Source organism: Notothenia coriiceps, unplaced genomic scaffold, assembly GCF_000735185.1.
Source record: "Notothenia coriiceps isolate Sejong01 unplaced genomic scaffold, NC01 NC01_scaffold00027532, whole genome shotgun sequence".
NCBI classification, from domain to species: Eukaryota; Metazoa; Chordata; class Actinopteri; order Perciformes; family Nototheniidae; genus Notothenia; species Notothenia coriiceps.
In genome coordinates, this window is record NW_011360233.1 from 146,339 (window position 1) to 168,916 (window position 22,578).

At 40.0% G+C, this 22,578-nt stretch overlaps 1 protein-coding gene across 4 annotated transcripts in view; it reads left to right on the forward strand.

Annotated features, from left to right (window-relative positions):
• Positions 1 to 22,578, forward strand: part of LOC104957653 (laminin subunit alpha-3) — a 65,137-nt gene that overhangs the window by 32,546 nt on the left and 10,013 nt on the right. For 3 of the 4 annotated variants that reach the window (XM_010785299.1, XM_010785300.1, XM_010785302.1), the window contains exons 16-54: positions 103 to 202; positions 1,069 to 1,121; positions 1,279 to 1,384; positions 1,589 to 1,688; positions 1,797 to 1,953; positions 2,561 to 2,699; positions 2,887 to 3,029; positions 3,506 to 3,609; positions 4,015 to 4,171; positions 4,696 to 4,859; positions 4,998 to 5,106; positions 5,192 to 5,289; positions 7,129 to 7,327; positions 7,472 to 7,598; positions 7,870 to 8,018; positions 8,531 to 8,646; positions 8,916 to 9,127; positions 9,227 to 9,431; positions 11,707 to 11,851; positions 11,951 to 12,091; positions 12,414 to 12,575; positions 13,612 to 13,713; positions 13,805 to 13,888; positions 14,687 to 14,917; positions 17,780 to 17,893; positions 18,494 to 18,606; positions 18,697 to 18,777; positions 18,874 to 18,968; positions 19,087 to 19,140; positions 19,252 to 19,403; positions 19,965 to 20,075; positions 20,178 to 20,289; positions 20,460 to 20,627; positions 20,781 to 20,977; positions 21,248 to 21,364; positions 21,663 to 21,817; positions 22,022 to 22,163; positions 22,263 to 22,362; positions 22,455 to 22,571. In XM_010785299.1, coding sequence (XP_010783601.1) covers positions 103 to 202; positions 1,069 to 1,121; positions 1,279 to 1,384; positions 1,589 to 1,688; positions 1,797 to 1,953; positions 2,561 to 2,699; positions 2,887 to 3,029; positions 3,506 to 3,609; positions 4,015 to 4,171; positions 4,696 to 4,859; positions 4,998 to 5,106; positions 5,192 to 5,289; positions 7,129 to 7,327; positions 7,472 to 7,598; positions 7,870 to 8,018; positions 8,531 to 8,646; positions 8,916 to 9,127; positions 9,227 to 9,431; positions 11,707 to 11,851; positions 11,951 to 12,091; positions 12,414 to 12,575; positions 13,612 to 13,713; positions 13,805 to 13,888; positions 14,687 to 14,917; positions 17,780 to 17,893; positions 18,494 to 18,606; positions 18,697 to 18,777; positions 18,874 to 18,968; positions 19,087 to 19,140; positions 19,252 to 19,403; positions 19,965 to 20,075; positions 20,178 to 20,289; positions 20,460 to 20,627; positions 20,781 to 20,977; positions 21,248 to 21,364; positions 21,663 to 21,817; positions 22,022 to 22,163; positions 22,263 to 22,362; positions 22,455 to 22,571 — 5,131 coding nt within the window. The remainder of the gene's footprint in view (positions 1 to 102; positions 203 to 1,068; positions 1,122 to 1,278; positions 1,385 to 1,588; positions 1,689 to 1,796; positions 1,954 to 2,560; positions 2,700 to 2,886; positions 3,030 to 3,505; positions 3,610 to 4,014; positions 4,172 to 4,695; positions 4,860 to 4,997; positions 5,107 to 5,191; positions 5,290 to 7,128; positions 7,328 to 7,471; positions 7,599 to 7,869; positions 8,019 to 8,530; positions 8,647 to 8,915; positions 9,128 to 9,226; positions 9,432 to 11,706; positions 11,852 to 11,950; positions 12,092 to 12,413; positions 12,576 to 13,611; positions 13,714 to 13,804; positions 13,889 to 14,686; positions 14,918 to 17,779; positions 17,894 to 18,493; positions 18,607 to 18,696; positions 18,778 to 18,873; positions 18,969 to 19,086; positions 19,141 to 19,251; positions 19,404 to 19,964; positions 20,076 to 20,177; positions 20,290 to 20,459; positions 20,628 to 20,780; positions 20,978 to 21,247; positions 21,365 to 21,662; positions 21,818 to 22,021; positions 22,164 to 22,262; positions 22,363 to 22,454; positions 22,572 to 22,578) is intronic. The other variant, XM_010785301.1, reaches the window with a different exon arrangement.

Here is a 22,578-nt window from a genome sequence, read left to right on the forward strand (position 1 = left end):
AAAATTTCCAGTCAGAAAAGTTGCAGTGCTGCCAACGGATACCCTGCCTTTCAATAGTATTCTCAGTTAGAACAACCCTTAGATTATTTTCTATTGTTTCAGGGCTTCTGCCGCTGTTTACCAAGCGTAGAGGGAACGCTGTGTGACAGCTGTAAACCTCTCTACTGGAACCTCGCTTCTGAACTCTCCCGTGGCTGTATAGGTAAATGAACATTCTGGAAATCTTTTCTATAACTATTATTAATCTAACTTTGTGAACAGTGTAATAAAAAAATAGGTAATACTTTGTTGTCCTCCTATCAGCCAAAGTATCCTGTTCTCATTTTTTTTTCTCGAGGAGTCTTAGCTCTTTTCTCCCACTGTAATAAATCCCCAGTAGCACTTTTACAAGGCACTGATATGGGTCTTGGCACCTCTTACACAGAGTATATGTCAACATTGCCCCTGTCAACAAGGTCGGATCTGCCTTCCTGTCTCTCAGGGGGGATTTGAGGAACAACACATAAATACAGGCAAATTCCTGTTAACAGCTTTGAGTGTGGAGCTGCAGGTGAACCTGTGAGCGTTCATGCTGTGACTTTGCAGTAATGAGCACCCAGTAGCACACCGAAAACAAAACCTTTGGACTCTTTCACCATCACAGAAAAATTACTCTAATCCTTTAAAAATGCTTGATTTTGGGAATAATAACATTGATCTCATTATCCAGCTAGTGAGGGAACAGCTTCTGGCTTTGTCCAGATACCTGTCTAATGTTACAGAACAAGAATGTTGTCACAATGTACTGCTTGAAGAAACAAGACAGGGGATAAAATAGCTTTTTTAATATCCAAAGAATGCCTCTGGTTGACTGGCCGGACATTAAGGGGAAGTTGTTTTTTTCACTTAGTTGAAAGCAAGCCAGGGCGGAAAAGCTTCTCTGGACCTTTGATGTGTAGATCTTTAAAGATTGTAGAGATTTCTGCCATTGCGTTTCACCCATGAAAGTGACACAATCCTGCAATCAGAGTCTATTCACTGTGGATCCTCCTTTATACTCTCACAACCTCTTCCCCCCTCTCATTCCAGAGTGTCGGTGTGATGTGAGAGGGACCCTGAGTGGCGTAGGAGAGTGTGAGCAGGTGAGTATTTTATTATTACCTGCAGTGCCTGATACTCATCTATTAATCAAAGTGTCATTCAAATTAGACACATGTCGTACAGAGTTTTGACTGAATGGCTTATGTTGTAACAATTATTTTGTTTGTCTTGAACTCTCCTGATCATCTGTTTTTCTAGAAAAATGGACAGTGTCACTGTAAACCTAATGCATGTGGACATGAATGTGAAACCTGTAAGGATGGATTCTACCTGCTGCAGAAAAAGAATTATGTTGGCTGTCAAGGTAAGTCATCTTGCACACACTGTTTTTTCTGAGCCTTGCAGCGGTTTAACGTAACATCATTGGATGGTTAGAGTTGCAACACATTTCAATATTTCAGCCAGTGAGAGCAGGGGAACGTTGTGTTTCAGTCTGGTATTAAGTATTCTTTTAAATCAATATATATATACATAGATATCAAATAATGACTTGTACTCTCTCTGACAGGTTGTCAGTGTGATGTAGGCGGCGCAATTGGCACGTCGTGCGATGACATCTCGGGACAGTGTTGGTGTCGTAACAATGTAGTGGGCCGTCAATGCACTGAGTAAGATGTGGCTGCTTTGAATTTCAAAATGCATAGAAGTCTAGAAAAATGCACAATATACACTGTAAATGTAACAGTTTGAATGAAAGTCTTCCTGCACCTTGTTAGGCCAGCACCAAGCTACTACTTCCCCTCTCTGCACCAACTAAAGTTTGAGGTCGAGGATGGCACCACGCCAAATGCCAGACCAGTGCGCTTTGGTTTTAACCCCAATGAGTTCCCAGATTTCAGCTGGAGAGGTTATGCTGTAATGTCTCCTGCACAGGTTAGTACACATATTCACAACAATACCTCGATATATATTTGATACACTAATGTGATGATTCTTATAAATAACAGTATGAGCAGTCTATACTTGGATCTATCTGCTGCTTCAATCAACTTCTATAGCTTCCTTTTTCAGTCTATCCTGATGATTGTTTTGCTTTTACCTCTGCATTGATAATCCTATTTGAGGAACACACTCTCTATTATATCATGGCTGCTGGAGAAGTTGACACCAGCTCTCTTTGAACTAACACCATCTCTCTTCAGCCGGAGGTGATCGTCTCGCTTACCCTTGGCTTTCCTGGCTCTTTCCATATTGTAATGCACTACTCCACCCCTAAAAGAAAGGGAAGAGCACGAGTGAGAGCAAGGATCTTGGTGGTGGATGAAGCTGATTTTCATTCTTGCTGTGACTGTAAGTGAAGGGGCTGCCTTCATTCGGCTGTGTTTTCCTCTCTTCATCTTGCTTGCTGTCTGTTGATTAACCCTCTCACTGCTAAAGATCTCTGCCCATCTGACACTATTTTAACCTTTAACATTAAACCTCATTGTCTACTCAAAGCCATGCAGATTTAGTCAGCTGTGTGTCACTCTCCTCCCCGCAGAGTGAAGTCAGAGTAACAGTGCATGTTGACCCAAAAGATGAGAAGCAGCACTTATACCGTGTGGTTCTGCGGTTCACTAACCCGAAAGGCACCAGTGTGACCGGTAGCATCAAGGCTACCAATAACAGAGGCACTCAAGGTGAGGCTGCCTCTGATTCAGCTCTTACATTTCATATCATCATAACCCATCATTGAATACATACAATAAATAACTAATTTCCTGTATTTCATTCATATTCAAGCCCCAGTGTCATTCTTATGCTGATGTCCCAATCGTCAACTGTAGATGTGTCGCATTTAAAACATCCGTGCTTGCTGTTTTCCAGGGTCTGATCAGAGTAAGGAAGTAATATTCCCTGAGAGTCCCTCCCCATCCTTCCTCACCGTCCCAGGAGAGGGCTTCGCTGAGCCCTTTGCAATGACCCCTGGGACATGGACCATTCACATAAGGGCGGAGGGGGTCCTGCTGGTGAGTTTATGAGAAAAATGTACAAAAGAAATAGGGATAGTGGTGGTCTATGGATAGTGAGGTGCACTGAAGATCGGAAGGTTGTTAGTTCAAAACCTGCCAGGAACACCACCACTAGTGTGCCCTTGAGTAAGGCACTTAGCCCTTAGTTACTCCAGGGAGAATGTCCCTGTAATTCGTCATTGTAAGTCGGTTTGGATAAAAGCGTCAGCTAAATGAAATGAAATGTAATGTAATGTAGGGCTGTCACAATATTAGATTCTCACTACACAATTATTGGGTCCAAAATAAGACATAATAGCACTGTTATGGCAATATATTTGAATACAATTGAAAAAATAGTGAGAATGCTTTCAGTCAAATCAGTTATTTTGTTGTTTTTGGGCATATTGCCTTCTTTATGCTAAATTAAGTCCACCTAAAAAATACTAATGCAATGCACTAAATAGCGTACACATATCTCTCTCCCTCTCCAGGACTATTTAATGCTGCTGCCCCGGGATTACTATGAGGCTCCTCTGCTGCAGGAGAAGATCACCCAGCCCTGCACTTACTTACTCCCTGCAGACAAGGATACAAAGTAAGTCTTTAGATAGTCTGTGACTATGACTTATTACTCCTGCATGGGATAGGAATGTTTTGTTTTTATAGCCATACATCATTTTCTATATACCGCACAAACAGTTAATACAGATAATGGATGGTTCCTAACTTAACACAGGTGTTTTTTTTGGCTAGAATGAACCATAAAATATATGATTTGCTACACGCCAAAGGAAAAGAAGAAAAATGAACAACTTTTTCAAAACTATGCAGAGGGTATACAAAGCATATGGCAATCAGTTCCAACATTTTCCTTACAATAACTAGTATGCTAAGCAGTGTTTGGTATATATGTTACATTTTCTTTCTTCGGAAACAGCATGATTATATAGATATATTTCATCTCTCCTGCTCACTGCCTCTGCCTGTATGTCTCTCTCAGCTGTCTGCTGTATAAGCATGTGTCCATGGATGGCTTCAGCTCTGCTCTGGGATCGCAGGGAATCCTCTCCAGCCGCAGCGGGCGCAGGAGGAGGCAGGCTCGCGTGCGCCGTCCCACCCCAGCTCACCCTGAGATGGCCGTTCTCAATGGCCGACAGGTAGGAAAGACTGGATTTACATACAAGCCCATACAGTACTACAGAGAGTTTTACCCAATTACTTTTGGAGTCCTTATTTTGTTTCAAAATGTTACCTTTAAATCAGGAGTAGGTGGAATACAAAGCTATAAAATAGACTGAGGTAATTTGGCCGGATCTTATTTGTCGTTTCAAAGTCCAGAATAATAGTTGGCTATTGAACATACCATTATAATCTTTACTGATTGCTTTTATGCCTCCCTTAAGCAGTTTTTTCTTTTATTGGAGCTGCATAAAGGAATACTTCACACCCAGTGACCTTATCTATATCAATAAACGACCCTGTGTTACAATACATTTTTATTTGATTGTGTTGTTATTGCATGCCTCTTTGGTGAACAGGTACCTATTTAAGTTTATTTAGTGAGCATATAAATGGATAGCTAGAACTATGAGTAAAACAATGATATACACAGGATCATTTTGGGGGTAAAGTATCTCCTTTAAATTCACTAAACTGACTTTGTATGAACTCTGTCCTGTAGTCTCAGCTCCAACTCAGTCTACGTGTGCCTCGTCCTGGCCAGTACGCTCTTGTCCTGGAGTATGCCAGCGAGGTGGACACTGTCCAAAATGTCAACATACTCATCAGTGGCGAGTCAGGGGGCCAGATCCCAGCCAGGGCTAACATTTACAGTTGTGCGTACAGGTGAGTCTGAATTTGTATTTGTTGCTTCACCTTCCCAAACAATTGATGTACAAGTCGTTTTTTGAGCTATGGCTTTGGACACAAAATAAGTGTTTCAAAGCTAGAAGTATATTTTCAACTGTTGTGTGTCGTTTGCAGCTTTTTGTGCCGGAGTGTTGCAGTGGACAGCAGTAATAAGGTGACAGTGGTGCAGCTGGATCATAAGACGGAGGTTCTTCTGCAAACCCCCACTACATCATTCCTGCTGGTGAGGGAAATATTTTCACAAAAGAGTTATAATAGCTCTAGATAGCAGCATGTCATTTAAATGAATATTTGTTTTCTTTCTGTAGTATAAAGTGTATGCAGTCCCTATAGAGGAGTTCTCCCTGGAGTATGTGGATCCAAAGGTGCTGTGTGTCTCCACTCATGGCTACTTTACTGAAGACAGGTAGGTCACCTTGAATAAACTCCATTGCATGCTTTTAATAACAACACTTGTGTAGTAATTTTAGGAGAAGCTGCTAAATGACTAGACATCTGTATTTTGTTGTTGTTCTGGAGCGTGGAGACACACACCTGTTTTCCAGGTGCTGTTGCACACATTCTTCCAGCTGTTTAAGGTCATTTAACTGAGTTGGAACTGAGGGTCAAACTCTCTCTTACTCTCGCTGTCACACTCAATGTACGCTAAAGACTAGGTCACAGTTACAAATGTGTTAACAGCTGTCAGTGTGCAGTCCCGTTATTTTCTACAAGTATGTAGTAATTCACCATGAACAGTGTGGAAAAAAAGCCACCTCAAAAGGGAAACATGTCACAAATGAAATTGTGGGAATTGATTTGAAAATAAGATACATTTTTAATTGAACTTACACACAAATAGACATGCAATGATGGCAAAAAGAATGCAATAAACACACTTTATGTTCATGGTTTTGAAACAATTTTTGTTTCTGTGCTTTTGATTAATTTATCTCATGGGTTATTTAAATACTTTGAGTTACATTTCCTATTGTTCAACCATTTCCAATACTTGTTATTGGATCATTTCCAATAACACGTTCCATATTTACAGAATATTAAATATTCTTTGAAAAGTAGAGAGAAAAAATAGGAAATGTTGTGTTTGTGCCTGTTTTTGTGCAAATTGAATACAACATGTTGAAAGAAAATTGCACACAGCGAGGCAAGCGAGAAGAAGGTTAACCTGCAACCTGAAGCCAGAGTGTTAGCCTGTAAAACTAAAGCTTTCCTTAGAAGTGTGTGTATATTTAGTGTGTGATGTCAGGATATCTGCACATTGATAACCTGGGCCCAGGAGTTCAAAACTTTTAATCTCAATCAGATCCGATCAGATTTTGAAATCCCATTTTTTGTGATCCAGGATCAGACAAGTCGGCCAGATTTTGTCCCTGGAGTTCAAAGCAATTCAGGATAGGATCAGCCTGATCCAGATTACGATTTTTCAAGATGACTAGATCCTGAATATCAGTGCTTTAATCCTACCGATCGCCATCTAGTGGATATGAAAAATAATACAAGGAGACAAGAGACCACATTGCAGACATCTATTGTCCGCAATTACTTTTGAAAGGTGATGACTGATGGACTTTTTTTTTGTTGAAGATATTTTTTTAATCTAAATTACATTTGTGATTGACAATCTTTGCTGTGACACTTTTATGAGCATAAACATTTATGTCATCAACATTTGGTTGAAAACAAAATAGGCCACCACAAACGTGGCCAAAAAATGAAAAATAAAATTGATTTGCCATGAAGGCTAAAAATTGTGTATTATTTCAGTTAACAAACTTTGCCATCTTATTTATATTGAAACATATTTTTAAATAAATGGTACAGTACATTTTGCTCTGGTAATCCACTGGAAATCCACCCCTCTGGTGGGATTAGGATAATCCAGTTTTTTGGCATCAAACTGATCCCAAGCCTGTGTTGTTGGTTTGAACTACCCGTTTTGAAGATTTGATCCAGATTAAAGCTTGGATTGGATTTCCTGATCTGATCGGATATCAAAGTGATCCTGTTTTTTGGTTTTGAACTCCCCAAAATCCAAATCTGATCTGATCAGATAGGGATTAAAAGTTTTGAACTCCTGGGCCCAGAGGATTTCAAGATTTAAAAAAGGATTATTGGAGATTATTGTTGTTTCACTAGCAACTGACACATCTCCTAACAAGTGACATTGTTCTGCTACAATAGCGCTTGGCCAATCCTATCAACAGGCTTTCAGTAACAACCTCTTGTTGCTGTTTACTGTTTCCAGTCGGGACTGTGTTCTGAGGCAATTCGACAAGCCAGCCTCAGCTTTGATACTGTACGCTGCCACTGATGGACAGCTCTCTTCAGCACCGGCTGTTTCTCCCCGACAAGGAGAGAATGAGGATTGGAGATGGAGACGACAGACCGGGGTCTTCCCTGTCTGTGAACCTAACAGTGATGGGATTCTGCTTAAATTCCCTCAGGTAAAAAACCTTGTTGAATAATTTGAGCTTTTCTGGACTGCTGGGAGCTGGAGGAGTTCAATGAGCCACCTCTGCTGTGACATTAATTTTCAATTACACTACGACTGTTTGACACTGAAGCTTCCTTCTTTTTTCCTTCCACAGACGGAGATCAGTTTCACTCCCAATGTGCCCCTCCCGGGCAGGTATGTGGTGGTGGTCCATTATCACCAGCCTGAACATACCTCCTTCCCCGTAGAGGTTCAAGTGAACGCAGGGCGGGAATGGAAGGGTGAGTGTGTGGGAGGAAGTCTTAGGTGGACTCCTGTTAAATGAAATATAATTAAATTGTTTATCGGCTCCCATTGGATAGAAGTGTGGTTACTCACAGGAGAATAGGAAAGCCTTCTCAGTGAAGGGGTTTTCCTTCATAAAAGTAGATTAAGTCTCTTGGAGGATCAAAGGACCCGGACACACTTCCCTATATGGCTTTAGTTGTGGGATGGATTATTGTGCAGCATCCTCTTTCTCTACTTAACTTAATCTTTGCTTTTCTATTACAGGTTCAATAAATGCCTCTTTCTGCCCCGCGGTCTCAGGCTGCAGGGCGGTTGTGATCGCTGATGGTCGCATTGCCCTTGACTTTGAGCCAAATTCTTGGCAGCAGCCCACCATCTCTGTGATTGTGCCACCTAAGAAGACACTTACTCTGGTCCGTGGTTGAGTCAAACACAGTTCAAATGATTTTTCCCTCCAAAACTAAAGAAATGAATAAAGAAAAAATAAATAGCAAGACATACTTCTGTGCAAGTCTACAGGTTTGAGGGACAAGTCTGTGTTTTGCCCTTGAGTAGATGCTGTAGAGAGCACTTGGCAATATGCTTAGGTCCTCTTTCCTCAGTGTTGTTCCATATCCCAACAAAAACAATGAAGTGACTGTATTCCACCTGGCAGCCCCTCTCTGCTTTCTTAAAGCTACTCTTCCGACCTCTGTAAGACAGGCGCAGGTTGGGCTGTAGTTGCCTGTTGTTCACTTGCTGTTCTTTCCCTTTGGATAAAATAGAAGACTCATATGTGGCTGCAGGTGAAATCATCTGTTTATCATCTTCTGCACACTGATCCTAACACTGATGTGAATACATAAAGCACATAACAAACAAACTTGAAGTTACTGGTGAGATCTTTTTAAATCATTTGTTGTGCCTTTTTTTTCCTTCTGTGCAGGATTATATCATGTTGGTTCCTGATAGCAGTTACACCCCAGATCTCCTGAAAGAGAAGCCACTGAATAAATCTGCAGATTTCATACAGCAGTGTCGAGGAGAAGGATTCTATATTGAGTAAGTATCCACCATGTCTGTATTACAAGCGTGACTCAAATCAATTTCAAATCTAAACATTTAATCCGTTTTTTATTTATCTTTATCTTATCTTACTTTTGATATGCTCTTCTGTCTTCATCTAAGCTTGTGTTGTTCTTTTAGTGCATTTATTTGTTTGGCAGTGCTGCAGTTTCACAATCATAAACAGTACAGTGGAAGTTTTTGAAAATGGTGCCCTCTAGCTGTACGAGTAGAGGTTAAAACCACATACTCTTTTCTCCCCTCAGCCCGAATACTTCTCCACAGTTCTGCAGAGACGCCGCCCGTTCTCTTGTAGCAGCCTTTAATGACGGAGCCCTGCCTTGCAACTGTGATAAGTCTGGCTCTACACGCACCACCTGTGAGCCAATTGGAGGACAGTGTCCCTGCAGGCAGCATGTCATTGGTCGTCAGTGCACAAAGTGTGCCACGGGATACTACGGCTTCCCCTACTGCAGACGTGAGTCAACGGTTACTTCTGACTTCTGAATGTGAGACTATCTACATTAACCTAAATAGTTTTTAAATGTAATTGAAATCCCTTCTGTCCTTTCTCCAGCATGTGAGTGTGGCCGCCGCCTGTGCGATGAGGTGACAGGAAGCTGTATCTGCCCTCCTCAGACAGTCAAACCTTCCTGTGATGTGTGCCAGAGTCAGACTTTCAGCTATCACCCGTTGCTAGGCTGCGAGGGCTGTGAGTGCTCTCCAAATGGCATTCAAGCAAACGCAGGGCCTGACTGTGACCGAACCACAGGACAGTGCAGGTGAGGGGGAAACATACTTAAAACAAAGCTGTGCACTTATTAAGAGTAATGGTTTGGCTTTCAATAAATACAAAGGTTAATTAAAGAGTGTTCACAATATGTTTGATCTTAATTCCTGCATATAATACAAGGGAACATAATTGGACATGTTTCAGAATTTCTCAATTTACCTAACCTAATGCTTTTATACTGTTTCTGTGCTATTTCATTAATTTATCTCATGGGTTATTTAAATACTTTGAGTCACATTTCCTATTGTTCAACAATTTCCAATATTTGTTATTGGATCATTTCCAATAACAAGTTTATGGAAGCCCATTTCCGCCACTTGAAAAAAATAAAATCCCCATGAAAAGTCATAAATTATGAGATAAAAAGTCGAAATTATGAGATAAAAAGTCGAAATAAGGAGATAAAAAGTCGAAATAAGGAGATAAAAAGTCAAAATTATGAGATAAAAAGTCGAAATTATGAGATAAGAAGTGCGCATGCGCTGCAGTGGCGCTGTCTTCAAAGGTCCCTTCATCACCTTGCTGCTCTCCACCATGCAAACGGCATCTAGTCCTAAATAAGGTGTAACTACTCTGGTCTTGAAAGAACATTACAGTACGCATCGAACCGATGTCCACAATCACGTTTATTCTCTTCTTTGCACAATCATGAAACACCGTGAAAACGTGTTTGCCTAGTAGACCAGCAGTAGAATTACGTTATCACATCGTTGACACTTTTACCGCACACAAACACAATATAAACATCCGGGGCAAGAGGTCACATGACTTCCGGAAAGACAACTCTTATCATTTTTACAAAATAAAACAAAGTTCAAGCATACATTAAACACTCTTCAAAAAGGACAAAACAATAATAAGGGACCTTTGAGCGTCAGCTACATAAGGTAACTATTAAAGGTGACTTTTGTAAATGTTAGATGTTACATATAGCCTATATTGCAGCTAAACAACAATGCAGTTCATAGCTTTGACATTACCTGTTATGAACAATAATATTGCCTATAGTTTTGTGGTAACGTTCACGGGTTAGAGTCTTAGGCTTACAACTCACAGCAGCAGTATGCCTACTGTACACCATTGTCATTAGTGGCGTGAACGTTACCACAAAACTATAGGCATATATATTATAGTTCATAACAGGTCATGTCAAAGCTATGAACTGCATTGTTGTAGTTTAGCTGCAATATAGGCTATATGTAACATCTAACATTTACAAAAGTCACCTGTAATAGTTACCTTATTTAGGACTAGATGCCGTTTGCATGGTGGAGAGCAGCAAGGTGATGAAGGGACCTTTGAAGACAGCGCCACTGCAGCGCATGCGCACTTCTTATCTCATAATTATGACTTTTTATCTCATTATTTCGACTTTTTATCTCATAATCTCGACTTTTTATCTCATAATTTCGACTTTTTATCTCATAATTATGACTTTTTATCTCATTATTTCGACTTTTTTATCTCATAATTATGACTTTTCATGGGGATTTTATTTTTTTCAAGTGGCGGAAATGGGATTCCATACAAGTTCCATATTTACAGTATAAATATTTTTTCGGAAAGAGACAAAAAGGAGGAAATATTGTGTTTGTGCCTGTTTTTGTGCGAATGAAATACCAAATCTTGAAAGAAAAGGGCACACAGGGAGGCAGACCAGAAGAAAGTTAGCATGCAACCTGAGTGAATAAAAAAAACCCACATTACTTTAAAACTCAATAACCACATGCAATGTTTCTGTTATGTGTGCCTTTTTTTATGTTAACTATAGATTTGCTTTAGTCTACTCTGTTGTCACTTTATTACAAAAGTTGTATTAATTTCTATTACTTATATGATGTGTGTATATATATATATTTATCTGTAATTTACAATACTTAGTAAACAGCGGCACACAAATTGATTGTCCCTTTCATGCTCTCAGTTTTGAGTTACGGGAAAGCTGGAATGTGAGGCTTGAAGCCTCTAACAAAAAGCGTGCACCTTAAAGTGATTAATGAGGGGATCCGTTCACAGACTAGTCATGTTGATCATATTTTCTGTCATATAGATTTGCGGTCTTTAAATCTTTGTTAATAAAGAAACAATGGAAAGCATTCCCAATCAGCATCTTAAAGCAATATACTGTACAGGAATGCATAATGGGATTATATTTAAGGCTATTCAATATAGACTTAAATACTTTTTAAATCTATGAATCATGTTTGTCTGGTTTATCATCCAGATTTTGACTAAAAATAATGTGCATGTGTATTTTTCTGTAGTTGCAAGCCTAGGATTGCTGGCCGGCAGTGTGATCGCTGCGCTGCAGGTTACTATCGCTTCCCTGACTGTGTACCATGTAACTGTAAAGAAGATGGCGTCACAGCCGACATCTGCCACCCAGACACAGGGAGGTGTCTTTGCAAGGTGAGTTCATCCAATTAGCTGATTCAAAAACTCTCTATCGCTTATTATTAGTCTTTCCTTGCTCTGACCTTCTCTTCATTATTGGTGCCATGTTGGTAGAGAAATGTTGCAGGCGCCAAGTGCGAAACCTGTCGGGAAGGTTCCTTCTATTTTGACCCCTCCAACCCTCACGGCTGTACTAGCTGCTTCTGCTTCGGGGCGACTGACCTGTGTCAGAGCTCCAGCAAACGCAGGGGGAAGGTGCGTTTGCTTTTCGTACCCATGCATGTCTATAAATGCCTTTGGAAATGTTGTGCCCTGCAGAGCTTTCTGGCTGATAGCAGTTATATGGTGAAAGTAATTTATTTAATGAAAAGCTAAGCATACAGATGTTCAGTAAAGAACCGACAATTGCATGGTGGTGATTTCTTTGGGATCTGGGTACATTCTGGGATTCATCTCTTGTTGTTTGTAACATGTCTATATGTATAAGATAGAAGACAGCTATCATTTGTTAATCGTGAATACAGTGAGATTTTAGGATGGATTTTTCAATTTACGCCCAAACTCTCCCCGTTATAAGTTTGTTGGGATGCGAGGCTGGCGTTTGGAAAGTCCCGACCAGGAGAAGGTTACCTCTGTCCTGAACACAGCCAGCAACACAGTAGTGGCAGACATCCAGGAGCTTCCCCCAACAGCTCAAACTCTACACTGGGTGGCACCATCGTCCTACTTGGGAGACAGGGTGAGTGATGGAAGGAAGATACCATGACGGAAGAATGAAAATAAATGAGTAACTAAGGTTTAGGTAGGGAAACATATACAGTATTTCCAGAGTTGGAGCTTTAAAGTAATGTTATGGACCCATCAAAACAAAAATACAAAAAAAAAAAAATAGTTGTATTATTTTATTTGAGTTCTGGTGTTTCAATAGTTTTCAGAAATCTTACCGCCTTAAAAACGAAACTTGTTATTTAAATGAATCATTTTGAAGTTTGATTTTTGTACCGCATCACATCAAATACCCTTGTTCATAGGGATCACGTTTTTTCAATGCAGTAGAGCATTGTAATGGACACCTCAGTTAACCATCATCCTCCTGTCACACCTTTCACATGTGTTTTCACTTCTTTAGTTATAGTACTCCATTTTAAAAATGTTGCAATGTTCATAAAATCTTTATATAACATATCATATATTTATATTATTAGATACAATTCTATCATAAATGATAGAAATGTATAATAATGATGGTATTCTTTCTAGTTGTGATATAAGACCCAGGTTATATACTCTAGATCAGGGGTGTCAAACTCAATTTCACCGCGGGCCACATTCGCATAAAGGTTGCACTCAAAGGGCCGGTTGTAACTATATAAATATATAATATATATATAAAATAACGTATTATATTACATTATTGCCTCTGAATTGGATTATTATCGGATAGGATAATAACTTAGTAATTAACTATGTCTGAAGGCAAAAGTCTAGGGCAAATAATTGCAAGTCTCTTCAGTGCGCATTTCACAAAACAAGATGCATTGTGGGACATGTAGTTTATGGGCAACCTGCTTCTGTAAAGTGGCATGTAACCATATAATAAACTTATTATATTCTTTGCAAGCTCTTGCGGGGCCACATAAAATGAAGTTGCGGGTCGGATTTGGCCCCGGGCCTTGAGTTTGAGACCCCTGCCCTATATACATACTTTTTCTTTAAACCAATTTCTGTTATTTCAGATTAGCTGACAGATGTGTATTTATGTGTCTTTCTCTTAGGTTTCATCTTATGGTGGATTCCTCACCTATCAGTCCAAATCCTTTGGGATTCCCTCTGAGGGGATGACCTTAATGGACAGGAGACCTGATGTTGTGCTGACTGTGCGTAGTGCTACTGGTTTCTCACTCACAAACATCTTATTTTGTTATCACTGACTTATTTATCCATCCTATTCTCCCCCCCCCCTCTTAGGGTCAAGATATGACCCTGATCCACATGGCTCAACAAGTCCCACTCCCAGACAAGCCGTATCAGGGCAGAGTCCAGCTCTTAGAGGTAAAGTACAAACCAGTTCCTCCATTCTGTTAAAAATAGTGAGCATTTAAAAAATGTATTCATTAAAAAAAAGTTATTTTTATTCAATGGGAATCTAGCTATTATATTTCAAAATGTGTTTTTGTAACTTGTCTGATGTAGATATTGAAAGTGACACTATTTGAATTATTTAATTGAAAAAGGCTTAATCATCTGTGGAGTTTAAATGTGTTAGCGGGAAGTTTACAGCAATTTTGATTAGTGTTCTTACAAATGTTTTAAACTGAGAAAAAAGCTGAACGATCATAAAAAAGGGAAGTTAAATCTTACAAAAGCACTCACCAATGATTGCCTTCAAACCTTTTTTTTTTTTAAATCTTCAATTTAACTTTAAGATCGGAAAAGAGAAACAAATAAACTAATGTTTTGTTCTTCATATGTTTCAATGTAACTCCTTTCACCAACATTTTGATTAGTATTTGTAATTTGAATAAAACATATCTCTCTCTCAGTGACTGTAATTATTTTCAATAACATTCATTTTGTTATTTAATGTTTATTGCTTTTATTTTTTATTCTTATTATCCCTCATTTGTACTATCTGTGTTTCTCACTTATTCTGTTGCTGCTATAACAACTGAATTTCCCTACAGGGATCAATTTGAGGTCCATCTTATCTTATCTTATAAAACGTATACATTATTCTCAAAACACTGTGTATAATATTGTGTACTTATTATGATGTGGAATCCAATGTAATATAATTCTTTGAAATGCAGATTTCTCAGCATTCATCACTAACTGACCTTTGGTGTGCAGGGGAACTGGCGCCATGCGGTCAGCAGCAGGCCTGTCTCCAGAGAGGAGCTGATGACGGTCCTGGCTGCTCTCGCTGGCCTGAGGATCCGAGCCTTGTACTTTACTCAAACCCAGCGACTCAGCCTGGGGGAGGTGGGCCTGGAGGGGGCCACAGAGACGGGGACTGGGGGTCCTGGAAACACTGTGGAGGATTGTTCCTGCCCCTCTGAGTACACTGGAGACTCCTGTCAGGTGAGGAGTTAAAAGACAGTCAAATATCCCTCAATACTGCTTCCTCTTTATTGGTTCTTGAATAAAAGGTGTAACGGTGTAGATAAATGTTAAATGATTTACACTTCATGTCCTTTTCAAATAAGATAACTGTATAGGTTTTAAACACAATAAGGACAAATTAGTAAAACAATATTTAAAGCAACAAACAAATGTAGAGTATTTTTAAAGCGCAGCATGTTTTGAATACTGTCTTGGATGTAGCCAAACCTTAGGAAGGAATTTCTCTTAATGTATTCTTCCGTACTGTAAAAAACTTCCTTACCAATAAAATACTTAAGTGTGTCAACGAACTAGACAGGGGGAACTTTTGATATTTTGTTAAGGTCTGAGAAACAGTAGAGATAACAAGCAGGGTGGAGCACAATGTTCATTAAAATGGCATCTTGTCATCTTTGAGGAGCTGGGCCTCCTCCTCATATTTTTGAGGGTGTCCTGACACGCCTGAACCAAGTACCACACCCTTTTCTAAGAGAAATATTCATCCGCGGAGGAGCTTTGTTTGTAATGTACTGGAAAATACCAGCCGTGGATCTTCACAGCCAAATTGTGTAGCCCCAGGCTGGGGAGATGATGCACAATCACGCAGACATGATATCAGTGATTATAAAGCTATAATCACTGGCATAGCTACGGCTCACAGGAACATAGTGCAAACAACGTTGATGTAGTTGGTCAGGAAAGGCTTTACTTGAATTCCCTTTTATCCTGGGAATGGTGCTGACTTGACTTGAGTGTGTGCTTCTCAGATCTTTGTATACAGATAAAGAGAAGCAGTTTTACCCACAGAGACTAATTAAAAATGAGTTAGGAGCAAACTGTAATTAACGGGGATTTTATTTTCATGTAACAGACAGCGTTTGTTAGTGTTACTGTGTTGGAATACTGTTGCCATAGATGTGGTTACTTACCTGTGTGTGAATATGAGCAATAGCCTGATCGGGAGTGTTTAGAGGAAGTCGATAATATGTGCCTGGAGGCTATATGACAAGGAACCTTGCCTTGACACATGGGGTGCGGCATTTGGCAACACACTGTTACTCATAAACACAAGTGCGTTCACCTGTGTGTATGTATGTGTGCCCGGAAGACCCGACACACCTAGTTGTGGTGATGTGTGTTTGAGTAACGTGATTCAGGTGTGAGTTTGTTGTCTGTGTTGTCTGAGGTTGTCTGACTTTCCTTTCAGTCATACAGTATATGCTTGCACAAACTCTGTTATAAACCACACACACTCACACACATTAATAGAATTGAACATGAATTAATGTTTAAGTTGCTTTTTTAAGCAGAGGTTTTATTACCACACCCTTGCAGCTTTAAGTAAATACAGCAGCATATATTTTTTGTGACGGTTATTTTTCTCTATTATTCAGTAATGCTAATAGTGGATTTCCTGTGTGCGCATGAAAGTACCCAAATGTTATTGTTTGTATGTATCTAAAGCAATTGTGTGTGTGTGTGTGTGTGTGTGTGTGTGTGTGTGTGTGTGTGTGTGTGTGTGTGTGTGTGTGTGTGTGTGTGTGTGTGTGTGTGTGTGGAGAGAGAGAGAGAGAGAGAGAGGGGGGGGGCACTTGCATGTGTGTGCTTGTGTGTCTATATCCACTCATGCTGATCTGCAAGGCTGACTCAGGTAGGAGGTGGGGCGTTTCCTCTGTGTGTGTGTGACTGTATGTATTTAAGAGGCTGAGGCAGGGGAGAGAGCATTATTTCACACGGACTAAACGTTAGGAATGTCAGATACTTGTATGGATAAGCAACGGCGCACAGGGCTTTTGTTACAGACCCTACTATGTTGGACTTTGATTGGACTTTGCTGTGCTGGCCACAGACCCCGAGAGAGAGGGGAGCGAACCCGCTACGCCAGGCATCATGAGAGATGGACTCAGAGGATAGAGTTCCCTTCACTAAACGACCAGGGGACTCAGCGGATAGAGTTCCCTTCACTAAACGACCAGGGGACTCAGCGGATAGAGTTCCCTTCACTAAACGACCAGGGGACTCAGCGGATAGAGTATCCATCTTTGAATGATGAAGGGACCCAAGGGGTACAGGGGAGAGGACAGGCTGTTGTCTTTCCTAATGTTAATGACGGTTCTGCCAATTATGAGAATGAGGTAAAAATCTGGAAATAGTTTTTTTGTACCTGAAGGGATGTTTTAGCTTCGCTGTAGGATACACTTCTCAATGCCTCAGGATGGGTTGACCTAAATATGTTATCTCTGAAAGCAAAGGGCATGCTTTAGGGCTTCTTGAGTTAATTGTTAATCAAACTAAACTCAGGTCAAGTTCATTGCTGTGTGCTCTGTAAATTATCTCACTTCTTAGCAAAGCAAACAGAGGTGCCGTCTGGGACAGTGTTTTTATTAATCCTCTGCTACGTTAAGTCAAAATTAGAAAGAAATGTTGGTATGATATTTACATTACGTTTGGAAATGTGTTAGAATTCGTAGGCTTATGAGAAATGTGTTTACATTTGAACTGATGATAATTGTAGTTACAGGCAATGTTGCAAGTCATAAGCAGGAGCGCTTTTTTACCAATATTACATTTGCAGGATTTCTACAACATTTTGACATTTTCATTTAAAAAAAAAAAAAATTGTAAATCAATGATTTGCCAGCAATAGACACTCCTTTCAGGTTATGTATTCTATAAGAAATGTTTTCAATTGAATTGAAAGAAAATACACTCAATATCTAAATAGAGAATCTTAAGTATTTTGCCAAGCCCCTAGCATCAAAAAGCTTTGACTTGCTAGCCAGGATTTAACAATTGCCATTTGAAGTTGGTTAATCATGTCTTTATATTTGTTTTTTCCAGAAATGTGCTCCTGGTTACTACAGAGAAGGCAGTGGGTATTTCCTGGGTCGCTGTGTGCGCTGTGAGTGCAACGGTCTGGCTGACGAGTGTGAAGACAAGACAGGGAGGTGCAGGGTAAGAAACACACAACCCTCAAATCTTGATTCATGACCACAGGCGTACTATACACAGACACCATAGATGTCATACAGGAAGTGGACCTAGTCTACGTGACGGCACCCATTTTTGCACCGTTTTGAAGCCTTGAGTTTTTTTTCTCTTATCAGAAGTGTTGCACTAATAACCACGCAATTCAGAACTAAATACTTTTAGGCCAACAAGATGTTACAATGAACTTTCTTGAACTGAAAACCAACTGTAAAAGTATCTAAGACTTGAGCTAATGATTTAGCCCAGCCTCCTACAGTATGGCTCCTTATTCTCAAGGTATGGGGCCCTCCTCACTCAATATTCCACTTGATGGGAGAATGAGCCTTTGTGAAATTTAAAATCCAGCCGTCTCTCTCTGTATTGTTATGAAAGCAATCAAGACCGGGCCTGTATGTGAAAAGTATGCAAGGATCCACACCCTAGCAGCTTTAAAGCCAGATGGACACAGATGGTTGAATTACTACTTGAGGTGTTCTTTAATACTTCGACTGCCAGGTATTTTGCTTCTCAACATTTAGTTTCCAAGTGGTAATAATGTAATTAAATACATTATGTCTTTTTCAGAACTGTCAGTATAACACGGCTGGGGACAGATGTGAACGCTGCAAAGAAGGTTACTATGGAAACGCAGCTCTGAGGACATGCAAAATGTGTCCGTGCCCATCCAGCACAAACAGGTGTGGGGAAAAAAATAAAACTCATGTACTCTAAATAAATGTTATTATATATTTCAAGAATTTAATCATGATCTCCTTATCAATTTGCAGTTTTGCAATCGGTTGCAAAGAGGTGTTTGGAGGCTTGGAGTGTATATGCAGAGTCGGTTACAGTGGAGACAAGTGTGAGAGGTAAGTGTCTGTATGGACATGCAATGATTTTAAAATCCTTTGCAGATACCTTGTAGTTTGCAATACTTGACGTTTTCGCATTTCTCATTCCCTTAGTTGTGCTCCTGGTTTCTATGGTGCTCCACTGACGCTAGGAGGAAGTTGTCGGCCCTGTTTTTGCAACGGCAACAACTGCGATTCCAGGACTGGTGGTGAGATTGTGAACTCCCATTTTGAAACAATTCATTTGTTTACTATTTTAGTGCTAGCTCATGTTGTTCTATAGATACAGTTCATTTACATTTCCTTTTCTTTTTTCCTTTTCTCCAGTTTGCAAGAACACCCTTGAGCCAAAAGACACAAACACAGATGAGCCCTGCCAAGGTGAATCAACAATAAGAACTGAAGTTTGACGCTGTGACATTGCAGTTTAAAATAATTAGAGTAATTAGAGGGGGGATGCCTTGGCTAATCCAATCCTCTTTTGTGTTTCAGAGTGTGATAATTGTGCCCAGACTTTACTCAATGATCTGGAGAAGCTGGATGATGAGATAGGAAGGATTAAGACTCTACTGGACAACGCTTCTGCCGGTTCTTCGTCTCAGGACAGGCTGAAGAAGCTGGAAAAGCTTGTGGCTGACACCAAGGTAACACTTCAGTGGGCTGTAACCCAGCACTGTCACTCTGAAGGCTACAGACACAGCTGAAGATGAGCAGTAGAACACTAAAATATATTGGAAAGAGTCATAGATTATGTTCCTGATGCCAAATGTATCATCACAAAACATTAAGATCCATAGTTTGTTTTTTTATTATTTGCATTTTGCACGTCAGTTATTTTTCACAGAAATACACGTGTTTGATAGCACAAGATGGGTGTGCTTGTTCAAACATTCAGGATTCCTGCTGATTAGCAATCTCAGTGTATTTCGTCACACAGATTGAGTGTCAACATGAGTTAGCGACCACACCACCGAATGCCAGTGCTTGCTGAGCCGACTTTTCCTTCTTTGTTTTTTCATAATCTCAGTGTTACATCCGCTTTGTTTGAGTGTGCATCCTTTCTGCATTAACTGAGACACAAGTAAATGGGCACAGCACAATTTCAAAAACAGCCTCTATCAGCCTCAAGCAATCACTCTGCATACAGCATCTGTATTCTCCTTTATGCAGCTTTATTTACATTCCTGCTACTGTGCTCTCTGCAGATTACTGTCAACAACTTTAACTCTGCCATCAAAAACCAAAAGCCCAAAGTGAACCAGCTTGAAGAAGATGAGAGCACTCTCTCAGATGACATCGACTCCCTGAGAGACAAGGTAGAGTGATGGAGACCGGGCCTACAGTAGCATTTTATAAAGAATATAAGCATGCAATAATACGTGTGAAAATGTTTATGATCGGTATGTATTTTTATATAGGCAGATAAGCGGGCTAGTGATGCTGAGAAGGCCATGGCAGATGTTGATAAAACTGACAAGAGGGCTAAAGATCTGGACGCAGAGATTCAAAACATGATGAAGAAAATTCAAGGTAAAAGGAACAAAAATGCACTAACTTTGTCTGTTCTGCCTGTGTCTTAATTTCTTCTTTTTAATATACTAACGTTTATATTTACAAGTAGTAAAATAGTTTCTAATACAATTCACTGGCAATCAGTTCCTAAATATTTGCTTGACTGGTTGTTTTTTGTGTGTTTAAAGCTCTGCTGGAACACCTCAAGGATACAGGCACCAGTGGTGATAAGCCACCAAATGAAGACCTGAGCCAAATGCTAAAAGATGCTCAGCGCATGGTGAAGGAGATGCAGGACAGGAACTTTACCCCTCAGAAGACCGCCGCTGAGAAAGAAAAAGATGCGGCCAAGAAATGTACGAGCCTTACTACATAGTTAGATAGTGGAAAAATCTTTCAAACCCCTCCAAAACTGCGTTATTAAAGCACTGATGTGGTTGTTGAAAAGTTAAACATCACTACAGATTCAAAAATAAAAATCCAATAACATATTCTATTCCATTTTCTAGTGCTAGAAAACATCAAGACTGATGTAAGCAAGCAGTGTGATCAGAACGAGGTTGCAGCGGAGAAGCTTCGGGATGACTTGAAAGGTTTCGGGGCCAAGCTGAAGGACCTGGACAAGGCTCTGAAGGAGGCAGTGGACTTGCTGAAAAAAACCAATTCCCAGAACGGGCTCAATGCTCAGGCACTGGCAGATTTGAAGGTAAATCAGTGAAATAACACATGATCTTGATGCTTAATGGGTATTCAGAAAATAAATTGTAATGAAGATATTTGTAACCATACAATTTAGCATTTGTTTCATAACCAATCAGCACATAAATAAGGATAGGGGATGTGCTGCTTAGTGGTTTATAACATAAAAGACTGTTTTACATTCATTTGTGTAAGGTATTTGAAGGGAAAGCCCTTCAGGTTGTTATTCTATTTATGGTCATTCTGTACAACTAACTGACTTGTGTGCTCCTTATAGAAACGCATTAACGACATTCAAACGGAGCGTGAGACTGTTAAGGACCAAATGACCCTGGCGGAAAATGAGCTGCAGAAGACCGAGGATTTGGTGGAAATGCTCTATGACAGCAAAACAGTATGTTGAACAAATTGTTTCCCGCATGTTCTTTTCCTGAAATACTCTCTGTACCTGCATATCTCTTACAGAATGTGTCCCACTTCAGCGTGAGCCAAGACATTTTTGACACAGTGTAGCTATGTTAAAATAAAACTCCTTTTCTTCGATCTCAATTGAGCAAGAGGTCAGGTCCCAACATGCTTTTCACTCAGATAAGGATCAGGGTTTTCGTTTGCTGCGCTTTGAGGCAAGTTAAATGGCATTTCCTGCTGTTCCGAAAAGCTTGCACCCATTCACGTGTCCTTCTCCTCTGTAGGAATATGAACAGCTGGCAGCACAGCTGGATGGGGCCAAAACTGACTTGAATAAGAAAGTGAATGACATTACCAAGGCTGCAGACAAGGAGGACCTTGTGGTGAGAGCAGAGGATCATGCAAAGAAAATTGCAAAGACAGCAAAGGAACTTGAGGAGTAAGACTTTTCTTCATACATTAAAGACCGTTGATCTCATTTGAACCTGAAATGTAATTAATGGATTTAAGTTAAATAATGTCAGATGTATTTTGCTATAAAAGATGTCTGTTTTAGTGCACAGTCTGCTTAGTTGTGTGTCATTTGCATTATTCTGTTTCTTTCTTGGGATTCATTTTGTTCCCTTGTTATCCTGCATCCCAGTACGGTGAAGAGCGCAAGTGATCTTACTGAGGTGCGTGATGCCAAGGACGCTATTGACGCTTACAAAAACATCACAGATGCAATTAATGCTGCTGAGACTGCAGCCAAAGAGGCCAAAAGTGCTGCCGACAACGCTTTGAATGTAAGAAACACCCTTGGTACCTTTTAATATTAAGCATCCGTTCGAACCTCTTGGAATTATAGGAAAATCCTGCAACCATTTTTTTAACCTTCCGTTTAGAATGTGAAAAAAGAAAACCTCAAAGAAAGAGCAAAAGACCTAATGCAGAATGGTGAGGAACTGTTGAATGATGGAAAGGCGGCTGAGACAGACCTTCAAGGTATTTAGCGCTACTTTCAAAATGTGGTTTTAAAAAGGAAAAAGGAAAGAAAAGAAAAACTTAAGTTATAAATTCTTGTTTTTCTGTAATAGGTGTCAAAGAAGACATCACTGACCTGAAGAAGCGCCTGGCAAAGGCTGACACGAAGAAGAAAACTCTTGCGAAAGACCTGCTTGATGCGCAAAACCAATTAAACGGCATCAAAAGAGGTAATAC